Source organism: Chaetura pelagica, unplaced genomic scaffold (genome assembly GCF_000747805.2).
Source record: "Chaetura pelagica isolate M959 unplaced genomic scaffold, ChaPel_1.0 scaffold750, whole genome shotgun sequence".
NCBI classification, from domain to species: Eukaryota; Metazoa; Chordata; class Aves; order Apodiformes; family Apodidae; genus Chaetura; species Chaetura pelagica.
Window position 1 is genome coordinate 572,047 of NW_009951947.1, and position 23,486 is coordinate 595,532.

General features: G+C 43.9%; 1 protein-coding gene across 1 annotated transcript; it reads right to left on the reverse strand.

The window, feature by feature from the left end:
- Positions 1-368: 368 nt before the first annotated feature.
- TSPAN7 (tetraspanin 7) lies at positions 369-20,140 on the reverse strand. The gene is made up of 8 exons (XM_009997394.1): positions 20,123-20,140; positions 18,296-18,484; positions 16,031-16,105; positions 14,467-14,562; positions 13,493-13,648; positions 8,814-8,897; positions 1,742-1,814; positions 369-1,501 (listed from the first exon to the last, which is right to left on the reverse strand). The coding sequence occupies exons 1-7, from the start codon at positions 20,138-20,140 to the stop codon at positions 1,746-1,748; spliced, it is 687 nt and encodes a 228-aa protein (XP_009995696.1). The 3' UTR covers positions 369-1,501; positions 1,742-1,745.
- Positions 20,141-23,486: the final 3,346 nt, after the last annotated feature.

Genomic DNA, 23,486 nt, shown 5'->3' on the forward strand with positions numbered 1-23,486 from the left:
CCAGCTCCTTCAACCCCAAATCTCTCTACTCCCCAGCCTCACCAAAATCAGAGAGAATCCTGCACAGTGCTAAGGACGGGGTAATTAAACACTGCAGATCATTATCGGTCATGAGAAGAAAAATTGCAAAGCAGAGGGTATGTATTTGCCACGTGGTGAAACCAGCTGTGGAAGGTTTTTCTAAGCGTTTTGAAACAATTCCAGCTCTTTTTTCCTAGGGCAATAATGTTTTTTTTCTGTCACAAGCAAGTTAGTTGTTAAAATATGCATAAAGACATGTCACTCCAAGCTGTGCGCTTGTGTCTCATGTTCACTCTCCCCTTCAAAAGAGTTTTGTTGCGACTAAAGAACGAAAAGGAAGCAGCTAGAAATCTGTAATGGTTCTGTTTATTAATACGTATATCACAAATACTCACAATATCAATGCATTCTCATTGGCATGCTAGACAGAGGCATTATTAAAAAAGTCCTATTTTTTTAAAAAGGTTTTAAACTTTTGCTTTTCCCCAAAAATATTTCATATGCCTGTTGGGTTGCTGGGGTTTTTTTGTGATTTTTGTGTGTGTGTGTGTGTGTGTTTTTATTTAGATAAGATTGAACCATGTATTTGGTGGCTGCAACCTCAATGCAAAAAGAAACAAAAAGAAAGAACAGGAAAGAAGTATGAAGGCCGCAGTACAGCACAGTTCAATTAGTTCATAACTATCTAATAAAAATAAAGGAAGCAAAACTCCTGCCTTCACAGTAAGCAACAACACAGCTTAATAACAGTATTACACAGGATCAGGTTCAGAGGCAAAATGCACTAGACAAAGCCTACCGGGATACGCACTAGGCATACAACACTGAGTAAGAATCAAAGATGTAGAAGAACATCAGGAATAATGGTTCCCTTCAAGCACAACATTTTAACATCATTTTCAAGTATCTTTATGTTATGTTATTGATTCCTTTGTTTTTAGGGAAGGGGGGCAGGCACAGGGAAAGGGGAAAGGATGAAAACCTTAGTAAAGCAATAAACAAAACAAGAAATTAAGATAAAACCCAAAAGAATATATATTTCATATACCGGTTTATATGAACGTGTGCAACACTTATTAACCATGGTGAAAGGCTAATTGTGCCCTCCAGTCACTACATGCACAGCCCGATCAACGCTGTTAATGAATTACCTTTGTTAATTTACGATGCAACTACTGTGTGACCAAGAACATACATACGGTGCCGTCCTACGCCGAGCTGTGGGGATGGGGCCAGGGTCTGGAGGACCTGGCTGCTCTCAGTGGCACCATGGTACTTCACAGAATGGTACACTAAGCATGGGACAGAGTCTGGGAGGTGGAGGGTGAGTGTGCGCGCACACGTGCTTGCTCGTGGGGGTGTGGGTGTGCGTGCGTGCGGTGACCAAGAACATACATACGGTGAACATTCGTTTCAGTCTTTCTCCAGTTCTGCAGCTCCTGATCTTCAGCCAGGCTCTGGACTTCGCACTCCTGAAAGACTAGAGAGTAGGGGGAGGAGATAAAAAAAAACAACAGTGGGTTGCTTTGGTTGCTAGCAGTGCTCATGGCACAGAATATTGGGATGAAAATCCCAAAGCAAATCTTATGTGGGAAGACGTAACTCTTGAGGAATACGCTGAACATCCACAACTTGCCCACTACCTTCAGCAGAAGCAGCACGGCCAGGACAATACACCGGGTGTATCTAGCATACTGCATGGAATGCAGGGAAAGCTCACCTTGTTACACCATCTCGTACTGGTTAGCAGTAATAAACCGGGACAGACAGCATGCCAGCAGCATCCCAATCAACTGTTCCAGACAAAAACAGAAGAAGTTAAACTAATGCAGAGCGAAGGAGAGGCCACAGTGAGCAAGGGTTTCATGTTCTGGGGTTATTATGCACAATGTTTTCATGGCCTATCTTCAGGACTGCCCTCATCAGAAAAACAGCACTAAAATCGCCCATCTTTCTTCACTGCATCTTCCTCTTGACTGTTAGCAGAGCGTATTTATTTGACAGACAGCCTGTCTTTTTGCTGCTTTTCAACCCCATTGCCACTGCCTGGCCATGTCAGACGGGGCTGTGTGAGCTGGTGGGGGTGGGTCTCAGCACACCTCTGGCTGCAGTTCCCTCACAAGCCCCACCTGGGTCCCTCACCACCACCACCGAGAGCTGGTGACCCCCTTAACTTTGCCAATAGTGTGCTGGGGAAAAGCTTCCTAATGCCCCCAGGTGGTTATGCTTTCTTTACAAATGATGCGGCACGAGAGGAATTAGGGTTATAAATCTGGAAATAAATGAAAAAAGAGTCTTTCACTATTCCCCTGGCTGTCACTCAGATTATTGAAAACAGATCCCTGGCTTCCACTCGTCAATAAGCACTCAGTCATTTCAGCGTTCTGCCTATTGCAGTTTGTTAGCATTTCCTGCCTGTGCCAACAGCGCTAATACACTGTAAATAATTCATCCTTGCTTTTCTCATTTGGATTGGTCAATTAATTAGCTCATGAGCATATCCAGATTGTTACAGCTCATCCCTGGCTGTGGGGGAGAGGTGAGAGGGCCACCTTTGCAGTTGGACCAGCCCTCCTGGACCTGGCTGCAGGCAAGGGCTGTCACAGCTGCTGCAGCTGGCTCTCCCACACCCCTGGGCACCACTTCAGCCTGTCTCCTGCTGCTGCGGGCAGACAGCATCCCGAGGGAGCGGTGCTCATGGAGGGGGATCACAACCCTTGGGCAGCTCCCTCAGACTCCACAGAGCATCAGCAGGTAATGCTTGGCTGGCTGCGCAACCAAATTGTCTCCTTCTTGTATTTCATGCTTGGGATTGTGTGTTGTTTCCTCTAGACTGTCAGTGCTCCGTGTTAATGTGATCATCACCAAAACATGCATCTTCTCTACCAGCCGACTGCTTGATTTAGGCTGGTATCAGGCCAGAGCAAGACCAAGCCAGGGTACCTCAAATCCAGATAAACGGTTTTCTGCATCTAAGATGTCACATTCCTGGACAGGCTACACTTAATTTGCCAGAAATTTGCTCCCTCTCCTGTTTCAGCATCCACCAGGTCTCTTCCGGGCATCTCATAAGGGCACAGAGTCATCTTTAAAAGCAGGTTGACCCCCCTCTGTTCCCCACATGCACCCCCCGATTTTGGCATCAAATACTAAGGATGACACTGCCTTGCTGTGTATAACATCTACTTATAACTAGATGTGGGACACTGATAACACCTCCAGTAAAAACCTAAGCTACTAGGGTTCAGGGGTTGTATTTTCAGTTGCCAAAAGAGATGTGGGTGCTGGAAATCCTCTTCAGCTTTTGAAAACTGCACTTCATGCCAAGAAGACATTTTAGCCATCAGGTTGCCTTTTCTACTAAACTTCTCTAGATGGGTGTTCTAGTAGGAAACTTAACTTGTAGCTGGAATGGTGATAAGGATCCACTGACTGGTGATAAGGATGCCGGCCTATTATAGCTGGGCTTTGGCTTTCCATGCTTAAATATTCCAGTCACCATGACGATGATTTTAACAATTTGGCTGCTTGGAAAGTGTTGCTGAAAAGCCACCACGTTCTGCAAGTTTACTGGAGAAGCTCTGACTCTCCTGCTGCTAATATGTGCAACATTTCTTTAGCTCAGTTCCATTTTGCAGAATGAGATTTCCATTTTGGAGAGCAGTATGTATTTCTCTATGCTCTGACAGGCAGCACAGAGTTAAGTGCCTCTGGGTGGCCCTGTCCCACCTGCCTCACTATCGCATAGACTGAGAGAGCTGGGGCTGTTTAGAGAAGACTGAGAGGGCTCCTTATATAAATATCTGAAGGGTGGGTGTCAAGAAGGAGGGGCCAATCTCTATTCAGTTGTGCCCTGTGATAAGACAAGGGGCGCGAACTGGAACACAGGAAGTTCCACCTCAACGTGGGGAAAAACTTCATTACTGTGAGGGTCACAGAGCACTGGAACAGGCTGCCCAGAGAGGTTGTGAAGTCTCCTTCTCTGCAGACTTTCAAGACCCATCTGGATGCATTTCTGTGTGACCTGCCCTTGGTGGTCCTGCTCTGGAAAAGCGCTGTTGGACTTGATAATCTCCAGAGGTCCCTTCCAACCCCTACTGACATTCTATGATTCTATGTTTCCTTACCTCATCTCAGAAGTTACTTTTCTGCTTTAGTGCACTTTTCATTATGATGAACTTCACGGCATTTTTCATCCTACTTATTTTCACTGGGTAAATTCTATCCCAGACCTAGATCAGCTCCTCCCTCATCCTACAATGGCCAGTGATGTATGTACATTCAAGTTTTATTGATTTTTGCTCATGTCATGAGGTACCTATTATTTCCCATCACAAGCACTGCAATTATGGCCATTACTGTTCCCAGCCACAATCTACTGTTTGTATCAGGTTTACAAGGTGAAAGATACTGCAGCCCGTACAAATAGGAAGCCATGGGCCTTCCTTTCAACCTTCAGCTGCAGCAGACCTCCCCTGCTACCTGTAATTAGGGATCCTTCTGTTCTACACAGGCTGTAAGTCTTAACATTCAGCATGTCTAAGCTTTGTAGCATTAGCAGGCATGTGACAATGATTTGATTTACTCAAGTCACTCCTAAGACAAATGGCAGGTTACACATGAATGTAGCTCTTTGACCTTTGGCCCACTTACAAATTTTTGGCTTTGACCATATGCTGCTTTATGCGCTTAAGTTGTTATAGTACCGTAATTTTAAACTTCTGTATGTCAAAAGTTATGGCATATTTATGGAGCTACTGCATACACATTTTATACAGCATTTCTAGCTTTTACCAGGACATAGGAGAACTATAATAAAAATCTGGTAAGTACTTAGAACACATATAAAACATATTTTTTCCAAACCATTCCCTACAATAGACTTCCACATTTAACTGACCCTCCTGTAGCCAAGAAGAGGTGATATTCATAGAATCATAGAACTATTCAGGTTGGAAAAGACCCTTGGGATCACCGAGTCCAACCATCATCCCTACTCTACAAAGTTCTCCCCTAAACCACAGCCACCAACACCACATCCCCCTCAAATATATCCAAGGATGATGACTCAACCACCTCCCTGGGCAGCCTATTCCAGTATCTAATCACTCTTTCTGTTAGAAATTGTTCCTAATGTCCAGTCCAAACCTCCCCTGTTGCAGCTTGAAGCCCTTCCCTCTTGTTCTGTCACTAATTACCTGTGAGAAGAGACCAGCATCAGCCTCTCTACAATGGCCTTTCAGGTAGCTGTAGAGACTGATGAGGTCTCCCCTCAGCCTCCTCTTCCTCAAACTCCTGTGCCATGATGTGCCTCTGGCACAGGTTTTATCTCCATGCTGAATCCAGAATAATTAGTATATAGAAGCAACAAAATTAGTCTTCTGTTAGATTTAAGTTATATATTGGATCCCAAAACAGATTCCACTCTCTAACCCTGGTGCAAGAGGTGGCTGAGGTGTAATCCTGTGCTAGGGCCAAGTCTCAGCCTCGCTGAGCTCAGACAGGAGTTGCAGCAGACAAGGTGAATCATGTCTGCACCAGAACCATGTCCACGGTCAGGCAGAGCTGCTTACATCAGTGTAAACAGTGAAGAGGGCAGGTGGATGCTGCACTGTGGAGGGGGGTTGCAGCTGCATGAGCACACATCTTCAAATGATGGGAACTGTGTGCGCTCAGGAACTGGTTGTGAACATGTGGAGGGTGCCTGGCTTTCCATCCTTCAGAGCAAAAGGAATAATTTAGCCTTATTGCTGCACTGAAACACCCTTACTCAGGTACCCTACTGCAACCACAACCTATAACCCCTTCCAAAACCTGCCTCTTGTGCCCCTTAAGCTAATGCCCATGCTGTAGTTATATCTAGGCAAAACTCTCCATCATCTGTGCTGCCTGCATAATTTTATTCTCTGTTGGGTACAACACAGCGATCATTTCACTGCTCTAAAGAGCACCTGCTAAACTGAAATTATTCCAGCTGGAAGTCAGCATTGGCATCTATTTCCAAAAATAATCAAACTGTATTTTATCATTATTTCAAACTCGAGGAGCAGTGCAGACAAAGTCAGCAACACAGCAGTTTTTTTCCAAACTTTTGACTCTGATGGAGAGGTCCATGGCAAGCCCGTAAGATGTGCAATGCCATTACATCAACTTCCCCTATTTCAGAGAATCAGCACATTCCGCATGCTAGTCAACACCTAACAAATCATGGGAAGGAAAGACCCTTGAGCATGCTTTACTGCAGAAGAGCAACATGATCTAATTTGTCTTTTATTTAGATTAAACCTATTCTCAGTAGGAGCAGTGAAACCTCGCCTACAGCTGGAACACTGCCTGGCATTACTGCCAGCCACCGTTAACCCCAAATCAATTTGTAAACATCGTCCCTAATTTGGTCCAGCAAAACAGATTAGGCAGTAAATTATAACTGGCTGCCTTCTACTCTTCACACCCCAGGAGAGCTGCATTTTTCTCCTCTGTATCCATCCTCTTCTCCTTTTTACACCTCCACAAACACCCCGAGCAGCTGGATGTCAGCTGGGAGTGCCAGACCCTTGTGCTCAGGCAGGGGAGTGACACCCCCAGCTGGCAGCAGGGTGCAGGCTGCCACCAGGCAGTGCGAGCTGCCAGAGCTGCCTCCAACCCTGCCTCTCTTTTCACTGGGAGCTGCAGCAGCCAGGTGTCTCACCTCTGTCCTCCACACCCCGTGCAGCCTGCCACACTAGTCTTGCCCTGCGCCACAGGGCTCCCGTGGCAGGGGACCCGCTCTGCCCACCCCACCTTCCTGTATGGAGCTCACTAACAACTGATGACCCACAGGAAACATCCCGGCACGTACCAAAATACTAACAATTCCAGCTGCACTCCTCCTACAGCCTCCTTCTCAGCAGTAAACAGGCAAGGTAAGATGATGCTTTGCCTATTGTACATACAGCACACCGATTAGAGGCTTTCAGGCAGCATTGGACCTAACTGAGGCATTTGCACCAGTAGCATATGAACTGTAAAATCCTGCTCATCCTATTTTTCTTTTGGATAGCTTTATATGAGGCATTTTAAAATATGCTTTAAAGCCTTCTGGCTGTCTAGAAACCAAACTGAAATAAGAGCTCAGAGTTCTATAGCAGTAATCAAGTCATAATCAAGGTTGGAGATCAGTATTAAGACAATCGTGACCATTCAACAAGAACTAGAAAAGCCTATTAAAAAAAAAACACACCAAAACTGCCCCTGCTCTATGCACCAACAGGCTCCAGATGGGTCGTTTCACTGCTTCTGGATCTGAAAGATCTGACACCCAGGCACATACTGTCAGTGGCTGGCCATATGATGAACCAACGTTTATGCCCACATGAAACAGGCCAACAGGCCAAATCATGGGCTTCTCACACCTAACACCTAGGCTAGACGGCATCAGGTGTCCAGATATGCCCAAGACAGGGCACTCAGTTTTAGGGCTCCCCCGGGCTGTGTGTACATTGACCAAGAAGACAGGGTGGCCATTTTCCACACGGCTTGGGGCCAGTTACTCTGAAGAACCTGAAGGCTGTTCTAACAGTGGAGCAAACTAAACCTCAGAGAGGTGTAACTAAAACACTGTGTAGCTGAGCATGGGCTGAACACCAGGGGCAGCAGGGCAAGAGGGCAGCGACAGCCCTCCCATTAATTCTCTTGCCCAGCAAGGGCAACAGCACTGGCCAATTACTGTGTGCAGCACAATGTAAAGCTACGTGTCACTTGCTAAGTGAATTAATGAGTTTTAAGAAGTCAAATAACTTTTCCTAGCACCTCATTTTTCCCAACCACTCGATAAACATAAGTCGTTCAGCTGATAAATTTGTATTTTCAGTGTTGCCTCAGGACTCAGATTTTTAGAATTTGTGAATGAACTTGGATGATTGTTTCAGAATATGACATTTGCAGTTGTACTATGTACTCTCTGCAGAGGGAAGGCAGATTGCTTCTCAGGTAGAAGTGCTTTGGGCATCATACCCATTGTTGTGTGTTCTGTTGCAGCACTTTAGCATTGCCCGTGTTTCCCTCTTTCTCATTTTTGTTTGTTTCCAGGAGAGCCCTTGCCATCACACACAAAGTGATTAGTATTAAGGAGCATCTTGTTGAAAGATGCAGGTGTTTTCCTGCCCCTTCTTGATCAGAAGATTCTGACCAGACCTCTAGTTTTCCCAACTCCTGTCTAGGTAAAGGTAAAGGCAGTTCTTAGCTTTCCTTTTGCCTATCCCCCCACCCCATGCCAAACTCCTTCTTGTGCAGGCAAGGAGTTGGTTTAATAATCTGATTTTGGCAGATCTCTGATCAGTGCTAAAAGGAAAAATAAATTTATAAAATCAGGCACCAAAACCAGATGCCCTTTCCAGGCTCTGGGTCCAGGATGGGGAGGCCTGAAGGTACACTCTTGCTTGAATTCTAGGCTTCTTTAAGAAAAAATAGGAGTGCTTAGAAGATAGAAGCCTATCCAAACAATGGATAAGCTATTTGTCTTCTTAGCTGTTTATGCTCCATTGAAGCCAATGTTTTATTGGGTTAACCTCTATTTGACCCAGTGGAGGGACAAGCTGTTTTCCTTGAGCCAGTCATTAGCTCAACCGTAACTGATATTCCCAAGGAGAAACTTCATTTAAGTTGAAAAAAAGAAAATCAATGAACAGATGACCTCAGGACTAATGAGCATACTGAGTTCAATCCCTTTCCATAAGCCTTCCTTGCTTGAAGTCTGGGCAAATAAAAAGAGAGATGGGGGGAAAAGGGGTGAAGGGAAATGTTTATGCACTTACCTGTGAGAATGCAATCCCAAAAGCCACTCCAGCTATGATTCCCATATTTGTCTCCATAAAACTGGTCACCAAGTCATAACAGCCCTGGAAAACAACATAATCATTCCTTGTATCGACCTTCCCTGCCATGAATGCATCCAAACAAATTTCTCATTTAAAAACGACTTGGGCTAGACAATATTTCTGTGGTAATTTCCAACAATGTCACCTTTTCATTTAATAACAATTCTGAGTGAACAATGGAAAGTGAAGGCAAAACCAGTTCTTTTTAGAAACAAATGTATTTCAGTACTTGCAGAAATAAATGTGATGTTACAGTCATTTATATAGGTCTTATGAAAGTAAGTCAGTTTACATTGTTTTTTTAAAAAACCACCACATTAATATAGCTTTGATGTGAAACTAAACCAGTAAAAATATAATGTTATAATACAATACAGGTGTCAAAAATGAATAAATGATGCTGATTTCTTAATACTGCAGGTAGTTAATACAAGCATGCTTCAGGCATCCAGTGAGGCATTCTGCTTGCCTTCACCTGCCAAAGGATACCAGGCAAGGTACTAAGTATTGTACAACTTAAAACTGTACAACAAACTTATAAAGGGTGTTGTGTGTAGTTTCTTGGCTTTTTTGCTCTTGGATAAAAAATTCCCTGTCCTGCTTCCCAAACCATATTTTCTCTCTCTAGCTCAGACCCTGAATCCATCAGCTGACTTGGTTCCTCATGCCTCAATTCACATCACACACCAAGGCCAGAAGATTCATAAACATTTCTGCCTTTCTCTTGGCTTTTTTGAGATGTCCCCTTCAGTATGATAATTTTCACCAAGTTTCTCACCTCACCTATTCTATTCCTCAAAAAAGCAATTGAAATTAGCTTTCCCAGTTTGTGATGTCTAAATGAATCTAAACCACTGATGCAAAACTTGAAGAAAAACAGGGTGATGCCTATTTTTTTCTCTCATTACTAGGGTATCTGCCCACACAATCTAAAGCCATCTCTTGGTCACCTCCTCAAGTGACCAACAGCACTCTCAGTGAAAAGCCAGTCCCAAGGCATTTTATTGAATATTGTAATTTTATCCACATCATCAGAAGTTGGAAAAAACAGAAATAACAGTGAGTTCCCTTTCCCAGTTTGGACTCCTATCCCATAGAAGAAGATTGTCTTTGCATTCCCTCTCCATCCACACTCCCCCCTCACTTCTGCAAACACTTCAGGAACTCTGCATTATTTCAGAGCATTGGATGCTTGTAAAAAATAACAGCTAGAAGGAAAGGATGGTGTCCTTTGTTAGAGACAGGCTATTTAGGGACTAAATTGTATAATTTATTTAAACTCTTTTATAATATCAAAGGACATTTTATTTAATACTGAGAGTAATGAAGTGGTAAACCTAATAGTAGATGAGGACCAGCACAGCTGTAATTCAGTTCCAAAATGCTTATGTGTACATATTAATCCTTAATTACATCTTACAACAGTGTACAGTATGTCAGATTCAAGCTTGCTTATTTAATACATCAAGCAACTAGAGTTGTGTGTATCTTACATGTTATGAAATGAGATTAGATTTCTCAAGCAGTGCTTTCATTCTGTCTGACACGGCTTAATGTTCTCCCAGCTCTTCTGAAATCTGTTCTGTTCAACAGTCTTCAAGAGATGCAACATCTAACAGCAATGGTAATTTGAGGGAGACAGAAGATCTCGTTAAAAAAACATGAAAGGGAGATAGTTTAGATCGCTCTCCTCATTTGAAGATTGTGTTTTCCCAAATCACAATCATCTGTTGCCTGAAGTGCATTGCATAGAGATGGCTTAATTGCTCAGCCCTTACTGTGCACAGAGTGAAAGTGCAAAAAGAACCCAAGAGTTGCATACACAGAAGTATATGAAGCATCATGTGTGCACCTCTGGGCACTGATTCAGAGGACAGAAGGGATGATTTAGCAAGTATCCGATCATTCTTCAGTACGTACATCTGTCCCTTTATTGAGATTTGAGAGAAGTAGTTTTGAGGTTTGCTGCTAATGAACTCTGTAGATTAAAAGCACCATTTGAACATTAATTAGTTAACCTTAATAACAGCTCTTAAAGTTAGGAATTAGTCCCATCTGAGATGAAGAAATAGACACAGAGACTAAATGATTTATCGAAGGTCACTAAGTGGCAGGATTGGCCAAGAAAATCCAGGAATGTTGTCTTTTAGTCCATTAGTTTAATCCTCTTTGGATAATTCATTATTAGTCCTCACAAACTGCCAGTAATTTGATTAGCTATTACAGAACTTGTCTTACTGATAGTTTTGCAAGATCCACCAAAGAGATTTATGCTAAATTTACTTATCTGCAGGAACTGTAACAAGGGTCTTCCACAACACAGGCAATACATATTTTGCTTTTTCACCAACACACACAGAGCAAAGTGCCTATTTCTAAGACAAGCAAGTGGCTTGGGTCAGAAGCAGTAACACTTCCTTCCCATCTCAAGTGAAAGCTTTGGGCCACACAACATTTCCTCCTGCTTGCTTTTTATTCTCATGCCCCTTGCAGAAACATCCCACCTTGCTCAAATGTTTCAGACAAATCTTAGATCTCATGACTGCTAAACAGAAACATTTAACAACCTTTGATTACAAATTGCTAACTCAGAAAAGAGCACATAATTTTTCAGATGTTCCAGGACATTCAAACTTCCCCTAGGTAATTCAATCAAATAATTAAGTCAACTGCTTCCTGAGGAATCAGCACTCACTGTCTGTCAGGCAAGTCATGCATTTGAAGGAGCGATGCTTAGGAGCAAGCACAGCAAGGAGTGACTTACTAGCCCTGGACTAGCACCAGCTGATTTCATTCCTCAGCTGCTTCCTGCAATTTTGCAGACCTCCTTTGCTAAGAAGAACTCAAAAGTAGAGAGGGGCTCCTTGTGCAGCCAGACCATGCAGAGCGAGTCTGGCACTTTGGGGAAACATCAGAGAGGTGCTGGGAATGCACATGGCACTTGATCAGTTACGCAGCCAGGACAGGTTCAGAGTGCGTGGCCATCCTGAACTGGAAAGGTGGCATCCCCTGGCTGACTACCAGTCTCCCCAGAAAGCTTTCCTGCTGGTAAGGTGGGCAGAAGCAGGGGCTCAGGATGGGCTGCCCAGGAGGCATGCTGTTTGCAGGGGATGCTGGCTGTACTGCACATCTCCCAGATCTACCCCACCCTGCTTCTCCTCTTCTTTCCACTTCTACAAAACCTGTAAGTTACTGCAAGTTCATGAAGGGCAGCTGAGTGGAGTGACTCATCCTTCATACTTGTGCAGCCCACTAAGATTTCTTTGGTGGTGGCTAATGTGAGTTTCGTAACAGATGGACATCACTAATGTTCCATGCATGTCTGCAACAAGTGGCTTTCATTAAACTCTTACAGAAAATAAAGGCTTAGTGGAAAATAATCCTCTAGTGTGTATATATGTGTATATATATACATTTAAATACATGCTAGGAAACGTTGACCACTTGACTGGTTTTCGAAGCAAGATGTTTCAGGCTGGGCTCAGCCATCACTCCAACCTCCTGATTCACAGAGACTGAGGTGAAAAAGACAGAAATAGAGGATAGAGGGGCATTTCCATATTTACCCTGTTATCTGCTCAGGACTTTATTTATTTTTTAATTCAAAACAAAAACAGAAAGTAACATGATCCTTAAGTCTGAGACTAAGCTATGATGTAACTTATGATTTCCCCACAATATTCCTTTTACCAACAAACTGTCAGTTGCCTCTCTTGGAAATCTCTAGTGGGATTTGACGATGCACTAACACTTAAAGCAGTAACTTGAGTTGTGTTTCTGCAGTGTGGTGTCTGCTATATATGCTGCATTATATTGTCTCTAGTCCTCTCTTTCATTGTATTTTCTGTATTTTTATTCTCCAATTATTTCTTTTCTTCCTGTTTTCCTAGACTGCTTTCCCAACCCTATTCTGTTTTTCAAACCTTCTCCTTCAGGTGACCCCAGGGAAGGGGTCACTTTAGCTGTTCTCTGCCTGCAGCAGCACGTGTTTGAAGGCCTTCCTAAGAGTCTCTGTAAATGTGCCAATCCACCACAACATTTGTTGTCCATCACTCGTATTTTTTCTGTTTGGGATGACTGTTAGGCTCTGGCAACTGAAATTATTGTTTGAACAGAAGTAATGGTAAAATTTGTTGTCCATCACTCATATTTTTTCTGTTTGGGATGACTGTTAGGCTCTGGCAACTGAAATTATTGTTTGAACAGAAGTAATGGTAAAAATGGTCCTTCCCTTCACCTAGCTATGTCTTAGTCCTCAACAAATCCCAGGAGCGAAGCAGAGAAGTGTTGACCAACCTAAGCCTCAAGGGAAGCTCAGTGCATGTGCCATTTGTGGTCCTGTGCTTCTGCATGCAGTGCTGTACCTCAGCCTCTGCTGTGAGGAAGGGGAACAAATCCCCTTCGAATCAAAAATGTCATTTGGTCATTTGAGAGAGGCCACCTTAAAGAATCTGAAAACAAGCAGGGTGTAAAGCCCGACCTTACCATCACTCCAGCTCAATAAACACGTTATCAACTAACCATTTGAAATGAAATGCAATCATAAGCAGCCATACGCTCTACTGGTGTACTGCATGGTTTCATAACAACTGCCTCTGGCACAACATTACTGGTACCTTCTGGTTTACTTTAGTGGCAGCCACGGTCATGTTGCGCAGATCCTGAGTGTTACAGTCACTGGAGTTCATGCAACAGCTTGTAGGGATGCCGTGTTTGAAGAAGTAAGGGCTGGTGCTCCAGTTGGTGTAGCTCTGAATGCCACAGCAGCTCAGCTACGAGCAATAAGAGGCAGATTTAAAACAAACAAACAAAGAAACAATCAAACCAGAATTAAAACTAGTATTGAATCATCCCTGCCCATTTAATATGCTTGTGATAAAAATAAAGGCAGGTTGTCTCCACTTTTGAAAAGGACGTATCAACCCCCCCAATTTATCATAAAAGTATCAGGAAGATGGGAGCAGAAGATCTACTAAAGAAAAAGGCATTTTATGAGGAGAGTTGTTATTTCTAACATTTGACAAAGATCCAGCCATAAAGCCATCTCTTTGGATGAAGGCTGGGTTGTTTTTTTCCTCCTTTTTTTTTGGTGTTTTCTTTACTTATTTATTTGATTAAAGATGATCCTGCAAATTCAAGACAGAGTATCACAATGCAGTAAAAAAAATGGTCTTAAAAACCCAAAACATTACATGAATAACAGGTAACACACACAGTGTCAAACATATTGCTACGGTTAAGTAAGCCCCTCTCAAAGTTACGACATTTCATAATATTACTGACATATTCCCTTAAGAACAAGGTTTTCTAAAGGGATAAAACTGGCTCCTAAAACTAATTCAAGATCTGGGACCAACAACAAGAAATAGAACGGACCCTGCCTTTATTAGGTAGCTTGTTCATTGAAACTTAGCCATCTTGGACAAGCATATCAGTTGAAATACTTTTTCTTCATATCAGCCTTACCAGCCTCTAATTTTGCTTGCAACACGTAGCTTGCAGATTGAGCCATCCACTCTTCATGTTCTGTGATCAAATCTGCGTTGTCTCTCCTTATTTATTAATTTTTAATATTCAATATTAGACTTACACTTTCCTGTACATTATCCACTGCCTGGCTCCGCTCATCATTCTTGTTGTAATTCTGGATTGCTTCAGTGTATGTCCGAAGGAATGTATCCTTGATCTATAAGGGCAAGGAAAAAAACCAATCCATGTGAGCAGTAAGAAGCACAACATCTGAAGCAGTTTTTGCAGGAAGCAAATAGGCACCCAAACTATTCCTTCCCACTCACTTCTAAGCATGTTTTCAGAGCTGGCAGAGCTCCCACTTAACTTTCAGGAGTAATTAATACAGTTTTTCATGTGGGGTCTACAGGACACAGCAAATTGCTACATTAAAAAAAAACAACACAACAACAAAAAACCAAACAGAAAAGGAGTAAACCTGTAAGAAAGATATCCTTTAATGGTTTTTTTCTCAAACGCTTTGTTCCAGTACTAAGTCTGAATGAGGCTGTGTGCTGCTCTCTGCTCATGGATGCCTGGTGGGAGCCAAAACTTGTGCAAACACCTTGGTCACAGAAGTCAGTGGCATCAAAAAAAGGCATGAAACTCCTGACCACGTGGCAGCCCTTGTCCCCACCATCAAGTCCATTTGAGTAAGGAACAAGAGGTCTCTCAGCTGGAGAAGGTCAGGCATATCACCAGGAAAGGCACTTTGACCAGGTGATAAAAGGTAGCAGATGATTTGGGTAGCAGATGATTTGGGCAACCCACATGGCTGTGACCTTCACAAATGACTGCGTCCCCCAAAAGGGAGCAGCTGCTGGTTAGCCCAGATGAGATGGCAATCCTCAGCAGATGAACAGGGATTTTAGGATCAAATTAAAACTATCCACCACTTGCAAGGGTAGACACCAGAAAAGCCTATAGCAAGGGAAATCACATGTCAAAAGAGGAGACTAGAAAACCAGTTAATACAAAGAGAAGAGACAAGGAGGGTCTCTAGGGTTGTCCTGGTTGAACACTAACAGCATGTAGGTCCATGGACTTAAAGCCAGAGACAGACCTGATTACAGTGGATAAAGCAGAAGTGCTACTACAAATCTAAACCATCATGCTTCTTTAAAGCTGCTTCCTGTCCCCGTTTCCTCCCTCACTTTATTTCTAATCTCTCCTTATTCTCAGGATAGAAACAAAATCCCATCCTACTCCCTTCCCTCCAAGAAAATAAAAAGATTTACAAAATATTGAGTCTGGTCTGATGCAGAAGTGCTCTCTGCCTTACATAAGTAAGCACTTGCCTGCCTGAAGAAGCTGTGTTTAAGAAAAGTATTTAATCTATTTTGCAGTCCTCAGCATACGAAAGAGAGTAAAGAACATGTTACATGATGGACACGCAAAACCCAGTCGCTCCAGAGTAAATTATCAGGCAGCTGAGGCCAAGAGCTTTGGCTAAATCCCTTCATTTGGAATCACGTCAGTTTTTAAGCGCTGTGCATGTTACTGTTGCACATCAGCCGAATTCCTGGAGGTGCATATGGAGATGGCCAGCCCAGCGACCCACACCTTCTCCACTCTCCAGAGAACTTCACAGCAGCTCCTGCCCAGGCAGGCTCTGCCACATGCAAACTCAGCACGTTTCCACCTACCTCGTGGCGAAACACAAACCCTGAAATGCCAGCCACTAGCTCAGCCAGGAACACCAGGGACAAAAACATGGCATACTGAAAAGGAAGGAGGCAAGAGAAGTCAGAACATGGCAGGCTTTTGCCTCAGCATAAGTACTGCTCATTTACCACATAACATGTAACTTTCAGCTCTAGACACCCTTTAAAAATGTTAATAAACCAAAGGTCTTTTGGAGGTGATACATAGGTCATTGTCTGAGTATTTGTTTATACAGCTCACAAATTATACGTATTCTCTAATTACTGGCTTTTCTGATATTTCTGTTCCCATATTTCTTTACGTTCTCATATAAATTCAAACATACTCACATGCCAGAGACAGATCCAAGTCACTCAGGTTTTGACCTTGCAATAAGGAATACAAACAGATCCTTTATGTTTGCAAGGCACTCTGCTAAGTAAATACGCTTCTCCAGGTGTTTTGGTTCATGTTTATCTCTCTCACTGCTAGACTGGAATTTGCTGCCTGATTCCTTAAGTTTCTCCAACGAATGAACTGAACCACTGGCTTCACTGGAAATATTCTCATGGTAATGCTAGACAGATGCCTCAAACACTTTGTTGAGCCATGTTTGGCTTTAGAAGCAGCATTTGAATCCAGAACTGAAAAAACCTTGCACTTGCAGTGCAGATATTCACAAGCTATTAAAAATACATCTAAGCATAAATAAAGAAGCTAAAATAAAAAACAAACTGAAGTGGGAAGGTAAAATCTGAAATTGGGGCTTATTATTCTGGAGAGAAAATTACCTTTTTTTCTCCACATGCTAAATAAGAGTTATTTTAAAATGGAAACATTTAAAATTAAATTCAGTCCTAGTAAGATTTAGTGGAAAGAGGGAAATGTATTTTTAATGGAAGGTTGTTGGGGAAGGGAGGACAACAGTGAAGAGACAAGTAGAAAAATCATTCTCTACAATTAATGCAGCTCTCAAATCATCGCCTGTATTTTGTTCAGGAGAGAAACAGTTTTGAAACATTCCCTTTGTGTACAATGAAAATACAACCATGTGCTTTGAACAGCACAGGGCGCTGTAAGTGGAACACTTTTTAAAAAGTTACATGACCGATGGAGCCCGAATTTCTATGGACTCTGATCTGCTTTCACCTTTTTCCCTTTTCCATCTGGACTGCAGTAACTCCAACAAGCCTCAACACACGCCCTGACCACACATCACCAGCAAGAGACAGCAGAGCTGCACCTACAGCAGTAGTAGGTACCTGCCAACTGGCGACCAGCATATACCTGCTGACCAGTCTGCAGCTGCTACCTGTCCCCTACTGTGCCATCTAATTGAGGAAATTAATTATCTTTAAGACATCCTTTTTAAAAATCCAGTTAAAACTGGAGAGGAATTGTCCCATCGCCTTTGAAAATCAGCCCCAAAATATTGTAACAGGAGATGCCTTGTACCGTCAAGCCCTTTTCCACTATCTCAGTGCATCACAAGTGCCTTTTTCACTCTTCAAATTGTTACATGTCAGATTTTACTTCCAGTTATTCCCAGGAAGACAGTTTATCATATAGTTTTGTTTAATCTATAGTTACTTCAAATTTAAGGTGTGCTGGAAAACTCAGAACAGAGAAACTTCTAGGGAGAGAGGTTGAAAGGGACTGAGAGACAGCTGCTGTACCTCTGCTTAGTGTACCTCAAGTCCGTGCTGCTTTTGAGATGAGGACAAATATACCACACCGAGCTTTGTCTTCTGGCATGGATTTTTTTTATTCTAGTGAATAGGAGAAAAAAGGAAGGCTGGTGTCCTTTTAGAAGGTACCAACTTTTTTTCCCATCGATTTCACATCACAATATCAAAGGAACACCTTTAAAATATACCTCAAATGAATTTTGCATTTACGATGCTTTGGACATTTTAAAGATTGTAAATATACCTGTCTGGCTGGCTCACAGAGGAAGAGAGTTATTGCAGAATTACTCACAAAGCAATTCTTCAGCAGCATTTCACCATGTTCCCAACCACATATGGGCCTGTATGCTGTGCGGTAGGAAAATTCATTCACACTCAATCAACAACTGGTTTTGGCAAAGATTTTTTCCCCTTCTTTGTCCAAAAGACACATGTGTTGAACACTGAGATCAGTAAAATCTGGCTTATGCCCCTAAAAAACCATGTTAACATCTCATTAATCTTGGCAGGGGGTGGGGAGGTTTGCGACACATCCACTAAACCTCTTCCCTCTTGCTTAAGGCTCTTTAACACCCTTACCAGTTTCAGCATCCATGGGCTGCCACGACAAGTGGCAAAGCAGCCGAAAAGCCCAAAGACGATGATGGTGGTACCCGTCCCGATGAGCACATAGGGGGCATTGGTGGAGTTCTCAGCAATGAGAGAGATGTATGTGCCAAGGGTAAGCTTGCCCCAGACTCCAACTGCGAGAAGGATAACACCAGTGATCTGCAAGGCAAGAGGAGAAAGTTGTCAGGAGCTACCAGAGAAGGCACCCAAATTCAGTACACGGTGGTCCTGAAGAGATCTATTGGTGTTGTGATGGTAGAAGGAAGCCTCAAGACTTACTAAATCCAGACAGACTTAGAATGGCTGCAGGTTAGTATGGATGGACAGAGAAAATTATTTTCCAGCCTCTGGAGGTGTCATGTTAAGACTACCACTGAAGGACAAACATCTAGAACTAATCACAGCAAAGCTGACAACTGCCAAGGGAGGATGCAGTGTACTGATTGCACTTCACACTTTCTGAGTTTTGCCACAAAAACTGCCTAACCCACAAAAACCTGCTGCTTGACGTCCTGTCCTTCTTCATGCCAAAGTGTCAGGACCAGAAGCATCCCTTACAGTGCATTACTGAGGCAAGAGAACCTTTCCCCACTCCCCAAGCTTTACAGCAAGAGAGCCCCCGGCTGTGCAGAAGCTTTATCCCCTGACACAGGGTGAGAGGACACCAGTGGGTCCTGGGAGTGCCCAGCCTCTTGCCTGAGACGTGCAAGCAGAGGCCACCATGCTGCAGGGCATCTGGAGCACACGGGATGCCAGCACTGCAGGGATGTGGGGCAAGCCCGTGGTGCCCACTTTAGGGACTTAGCCCTGGACTTGGCAGAGTTAGGTTACTGGTTGGACTCAATGATCTGAAAGTTATTTTCCAACCAGAAGGATTCTGTGATTCTATGGTGTGCCATACACCAACACTGAGGAGCAGCCACCGCAGGGACGATGCCTGCACCCTCTGCTGATCCTCCCCGATGCTGACATGCCTGCTTCCAGACTGCACACACGTAACTTATTCCCACAGCGTGGCCAAAGGTAGGACACAAAGGGCCAGTCCTGAGTGCCAGCTCTGCAAACGATTCCTGAATTCCCCTAAAATTTCTTACTAGCTCCTCCAGGCCACTGCCAAGCAGAAGAGGCAGAAGAAATGTGCTGACATTCTTCTTTTGTTCATTTTCCAAGTTTTGTCTCGTGAACATATTTTTATACTTGAAGTCCAACACTATTACCCCAGGGTCACCTTACAGATGTTTGTGGCTGGGATCCTTGTTCACACCATGTGTCCCCTGAAAAATCCCAGCTAAGCTATGCTGAAAGACCTTTCAGCTGCTTTTCACACAGGTTGATGTGAATTTACTCAGGGAAAGCCTTCTTGAAGGAAAAAGGAAAAGCAGCTTTTTGGCTTTTTTACCTAGGCTGGCTGAAACAGGACTAAGCAGGGTGCAATCCTGTCACTGCCCTCCCACTGTGACCTTTCCAGCACTCTGCTGCTCAGCACTAGCAGGCAAAGGAGCCCGTCCCCTGCTTGACCTGTGCCTGCGGCAGTAGCAGGAAGTGCTGCTCTGGTGCAGCATTTCTCCCTCTCAGGAGAGGGAACTGCATTCAGCAGAGCTGCTGAATAATCAGAGCCACCTCAGGAAAATACCAGGAGGAGGGAGGACACAAAATAGATGCTCTGAAGAAAGATATGGGGGGAAGGATGCAGAAGAAAAGAAACCACAATAAAGAGAGGAGACAAGACAGACAAAAGCTATAATGTGTCTTTAGAGACAGGAGATCCTTTCTATACCAGAGAGAAAATAATCTCACCTGGCAATTTTGACACATCCTAGCTCATCCATTTCCTTTCCCAAACCTCCCTGAGCTGTAGGAAAGACATGACCCACATAGCTCCAACTCCAATCACACTGGAGATGCCACTGCCCGGGAAGCTCATCCTTCTGCTTCCCTAAGCCTCCCCTGCTCCACCTGACCAGCTGTGGCAGGTGTTAGTATTTCAGTCACACCTTTGAGACAGAATTTCTGCTCTCTTGCCCACAGTGGCAACAGGAATAAATCCAGCTCCTGTCCATCCTTCCGTGGAACTGCATGGAAACTTCTGAGTCCTTGCTCTTGTACCCCACCAACTATCAGCTGAATATAAAAAAAATTGCCATGTAGCTTACCTACCCAAAGGCAACAAACACCTCTGCTGAGTTTGGTCCCATCCCCACACAACACTATCTTCATCCCTCTCCCTCTTTTCCCTAACAAAAGCTTTTTCAGAGGATGCAGATTAATCAGCAAAGTCCAAAAGGGAGCTGTGGGGGACTCGGAAATCCTTAGAACAGCTTTTGGTTTCTCACCTCCAGCTCAACAAAGGGCTGGTTTCTGTGCCTGAGCTGCTAAAAGTTTAACCACTGTCCCCAGAGAGACATAAAAGCAGCTTTCACTGCCAAAATGAACAAGCAGCTCCACATTTGAAAGAGAACTCAAGCCTTGTAATAAAAAGCATTTTTAGTTGGCTGTTTGAAACAATAACTAACCCTTTACTATGTGTTTTAAGAGTTTGGTTTTCCTATCTCAGGGGGGGCTATCCAATTTATCGTAAACATAGACTTTGGAAAAAAAGGAGGAAAGCCTCTTGGTGGCTCATTCCCCTTCTGTTTCTTATTAGAGCTGTGATTTACATGGGTTTAAGGAAACCTCCCAGTTCATAGTGAGGTCTTAAACCCCCAGCAAGCCTGGCACTGTGCAGAGGAGAGGGGATGGTTCCACAAAGGCATGCTGCAGCTGTGCCTTGGGTTGCAGCAGCACCAGCTGGAATTATGCTTGTGAAGAGGAAAAACCAGAAGACTTCTTTGCAAACCATTTCATGATATTTATTTAACAGCACACGTGCAGTGGTATGACTAATGCCCACCTCCACCCAAAGGCAAACCTTCCTTCCTTATTTTCAAGATACACTTTTTCTCCCTAGCTCCTTCTGCTCCATCATGCAATCAAGGCAATAACCAATGTACTGGCCTCTGGTTTGGTTTTTATGGCTTTTTTTTCTTTAAAGCAGGAGAGACAAGGGTAGATGTAAGGCCAGGATAGCACTGGCCTGAAAATAAGGCAGGAGGAAGACACACTGCTCCTGACACTCACCAGCACCACACACAACTTCTCCTGCTCTTACCTCTCTCTTCTACAGGCTGTGGAAATGAGCCCTGTATGGTTGCACCTGATTAAGGAAGCAGTTCCTTCATTTTACCTGCAACTACCACACCAGCCTAATTCAGTGCCCAGTGTGACCTGTCGGTCAGGACCCATAGGTGATGTGGGTCCATTTGCATCTGAAGGGTCCAAAAGGGAAGTCAGAGCACCTCCTGCAATGCACCATCTCTCCCCAGTACTCTCTACTCCCTTCCCACTGTACTGCTTCCCTTCAAACCATGATAATATAGTTCAGTGGCAGAATGGAAAACTAATAGGAAATCAGCAAGATAAACAGTGGCACATAGATATAGGAATATGATCTTCTCCTGGAGATTAACAAAATATTTCAGATATCCTGGCAGGCAGAGGAGAGCGACCTCAAGCCTTTGAACTATTATAGAGCCCCCCTGAGCCAAGACTCACCATCCAGAACAGCTTTATTTATATAACCTGCAACAGTTAGCCCACATGGAGCAGGAAAGCAGCTGTCCTGTTCTGCCAGTGTACTTCTACAGCAAAATCCAGCCTTTGTGTGGGCCTTCTGAAAATTAAAATTTGTCCTGGCAGTGGAATGACAACCACAGCCTATGCTAGAAGGGGGGTACAACCCTACCACAGCTCCCCAACAGACACAGAAGAAACAAACTGGCAGCTGCAGAGCTTATGATGCCCCTAATGAGATACCCAGTGTGGTACAGAAAAACAGGAATTAGCAAAGGCAAAAAAAAAAAAAAAAAAGCTTTGCTTCTCAAAAGTGACTACAGGGAAGATCCTGCCCAAATGTGAGGAGCTTTTGGGAGAACTGTCAGTAGCTCCTCTTTGGAGGGCTGGGACCCCATTCCTCCCACAGCCCCTAGGAGGCAAAAGGGTGAGAGCAGCCTCCCTGAGCCTCAGCCTCTTTTTACATGACACCAGCTGTGATAACTGCGATGTGATGAAGGCAATTCTCCCTTAAGCATCTCTGACTTCATGGATTGTGTTTTTTCTTTGTTTGGTTGTTGTTGGGTTTGTTTGTTTTTTTGTTTGTTTTTTTATGATTTCAAGCTCAGAGTCTGAATATTCAGTGAGGCAGCCGATCGGAGGAAGCATGCACCAGGGAGAGCTGCCCAGATAGCTCAGCCATTTTCAATATTTACCAGCATCAAGTACCACACCATCCCCTTCCTCAGCAGCTAATGATGGGTCTGCCTCCGTGGCACAGGGCAAGGCAGGGGTCCTTGTGCAGGCAGAGGGTTGAGGGGTGTCCTGTAGGCACCCTGCTGCCCTCAAGCCAGGATTTGTGAAGCCCGCAGAGCAACTTTCTGGGGCTGTGCTGGCAGCTCCCAGGCTTGCAGCTGTGTTGGGGAGCTTTGCTCACTCGATGCTGTTGCTGGGACTTCTGACATGGAGACTCTGCCCTCCTGAAGCAGATCTCTGACAGCCCCCTTTGTCACAGCACTGGGCCCCATAGATGGCAGGGGACATAAGGCAGAGCAATCTATACTGCACACAGTCAGAGCCAGGCAGGTGAAACCCAGTCCTCACTGCTTACAGATGTAAAACTCACATAATGGACAGAAGAACAGAAGCTGTGATTATTACACAATGAGGGTATCCAGTTTTTTGTGCTGTCCTGTCCTCTGGTGTGGTTAAGGGAAAGCGAAAGAGAAAAAAACCTCAAGATACCAGGTTGCAAGGCTGGTCACAAACATACCCAATGCTTTGATTCAGAAAAAAACTCTGAAGTTGTCCTTGGACTTTATACAAACTTTAGTTTAAGCAGTAATAACCCACACCTGGATGAAACAGTGAAAGCAGGCATCTATCCCCAGACACCATAATTAGGGAGAGATTCACACCAGCAGTTGGGCATGCCCAGTTTAGCCATGCTTAGGGCCAGTTCCTACTGTAACAAGCCCCAGAAACTCCAATATGTTTTGTGTCCACAAATGGGCTTGCGCATGGTTTGTGCTGGGTTTTGTAGGCACTTTTGCATGCTTGCAAACTGTGCTGC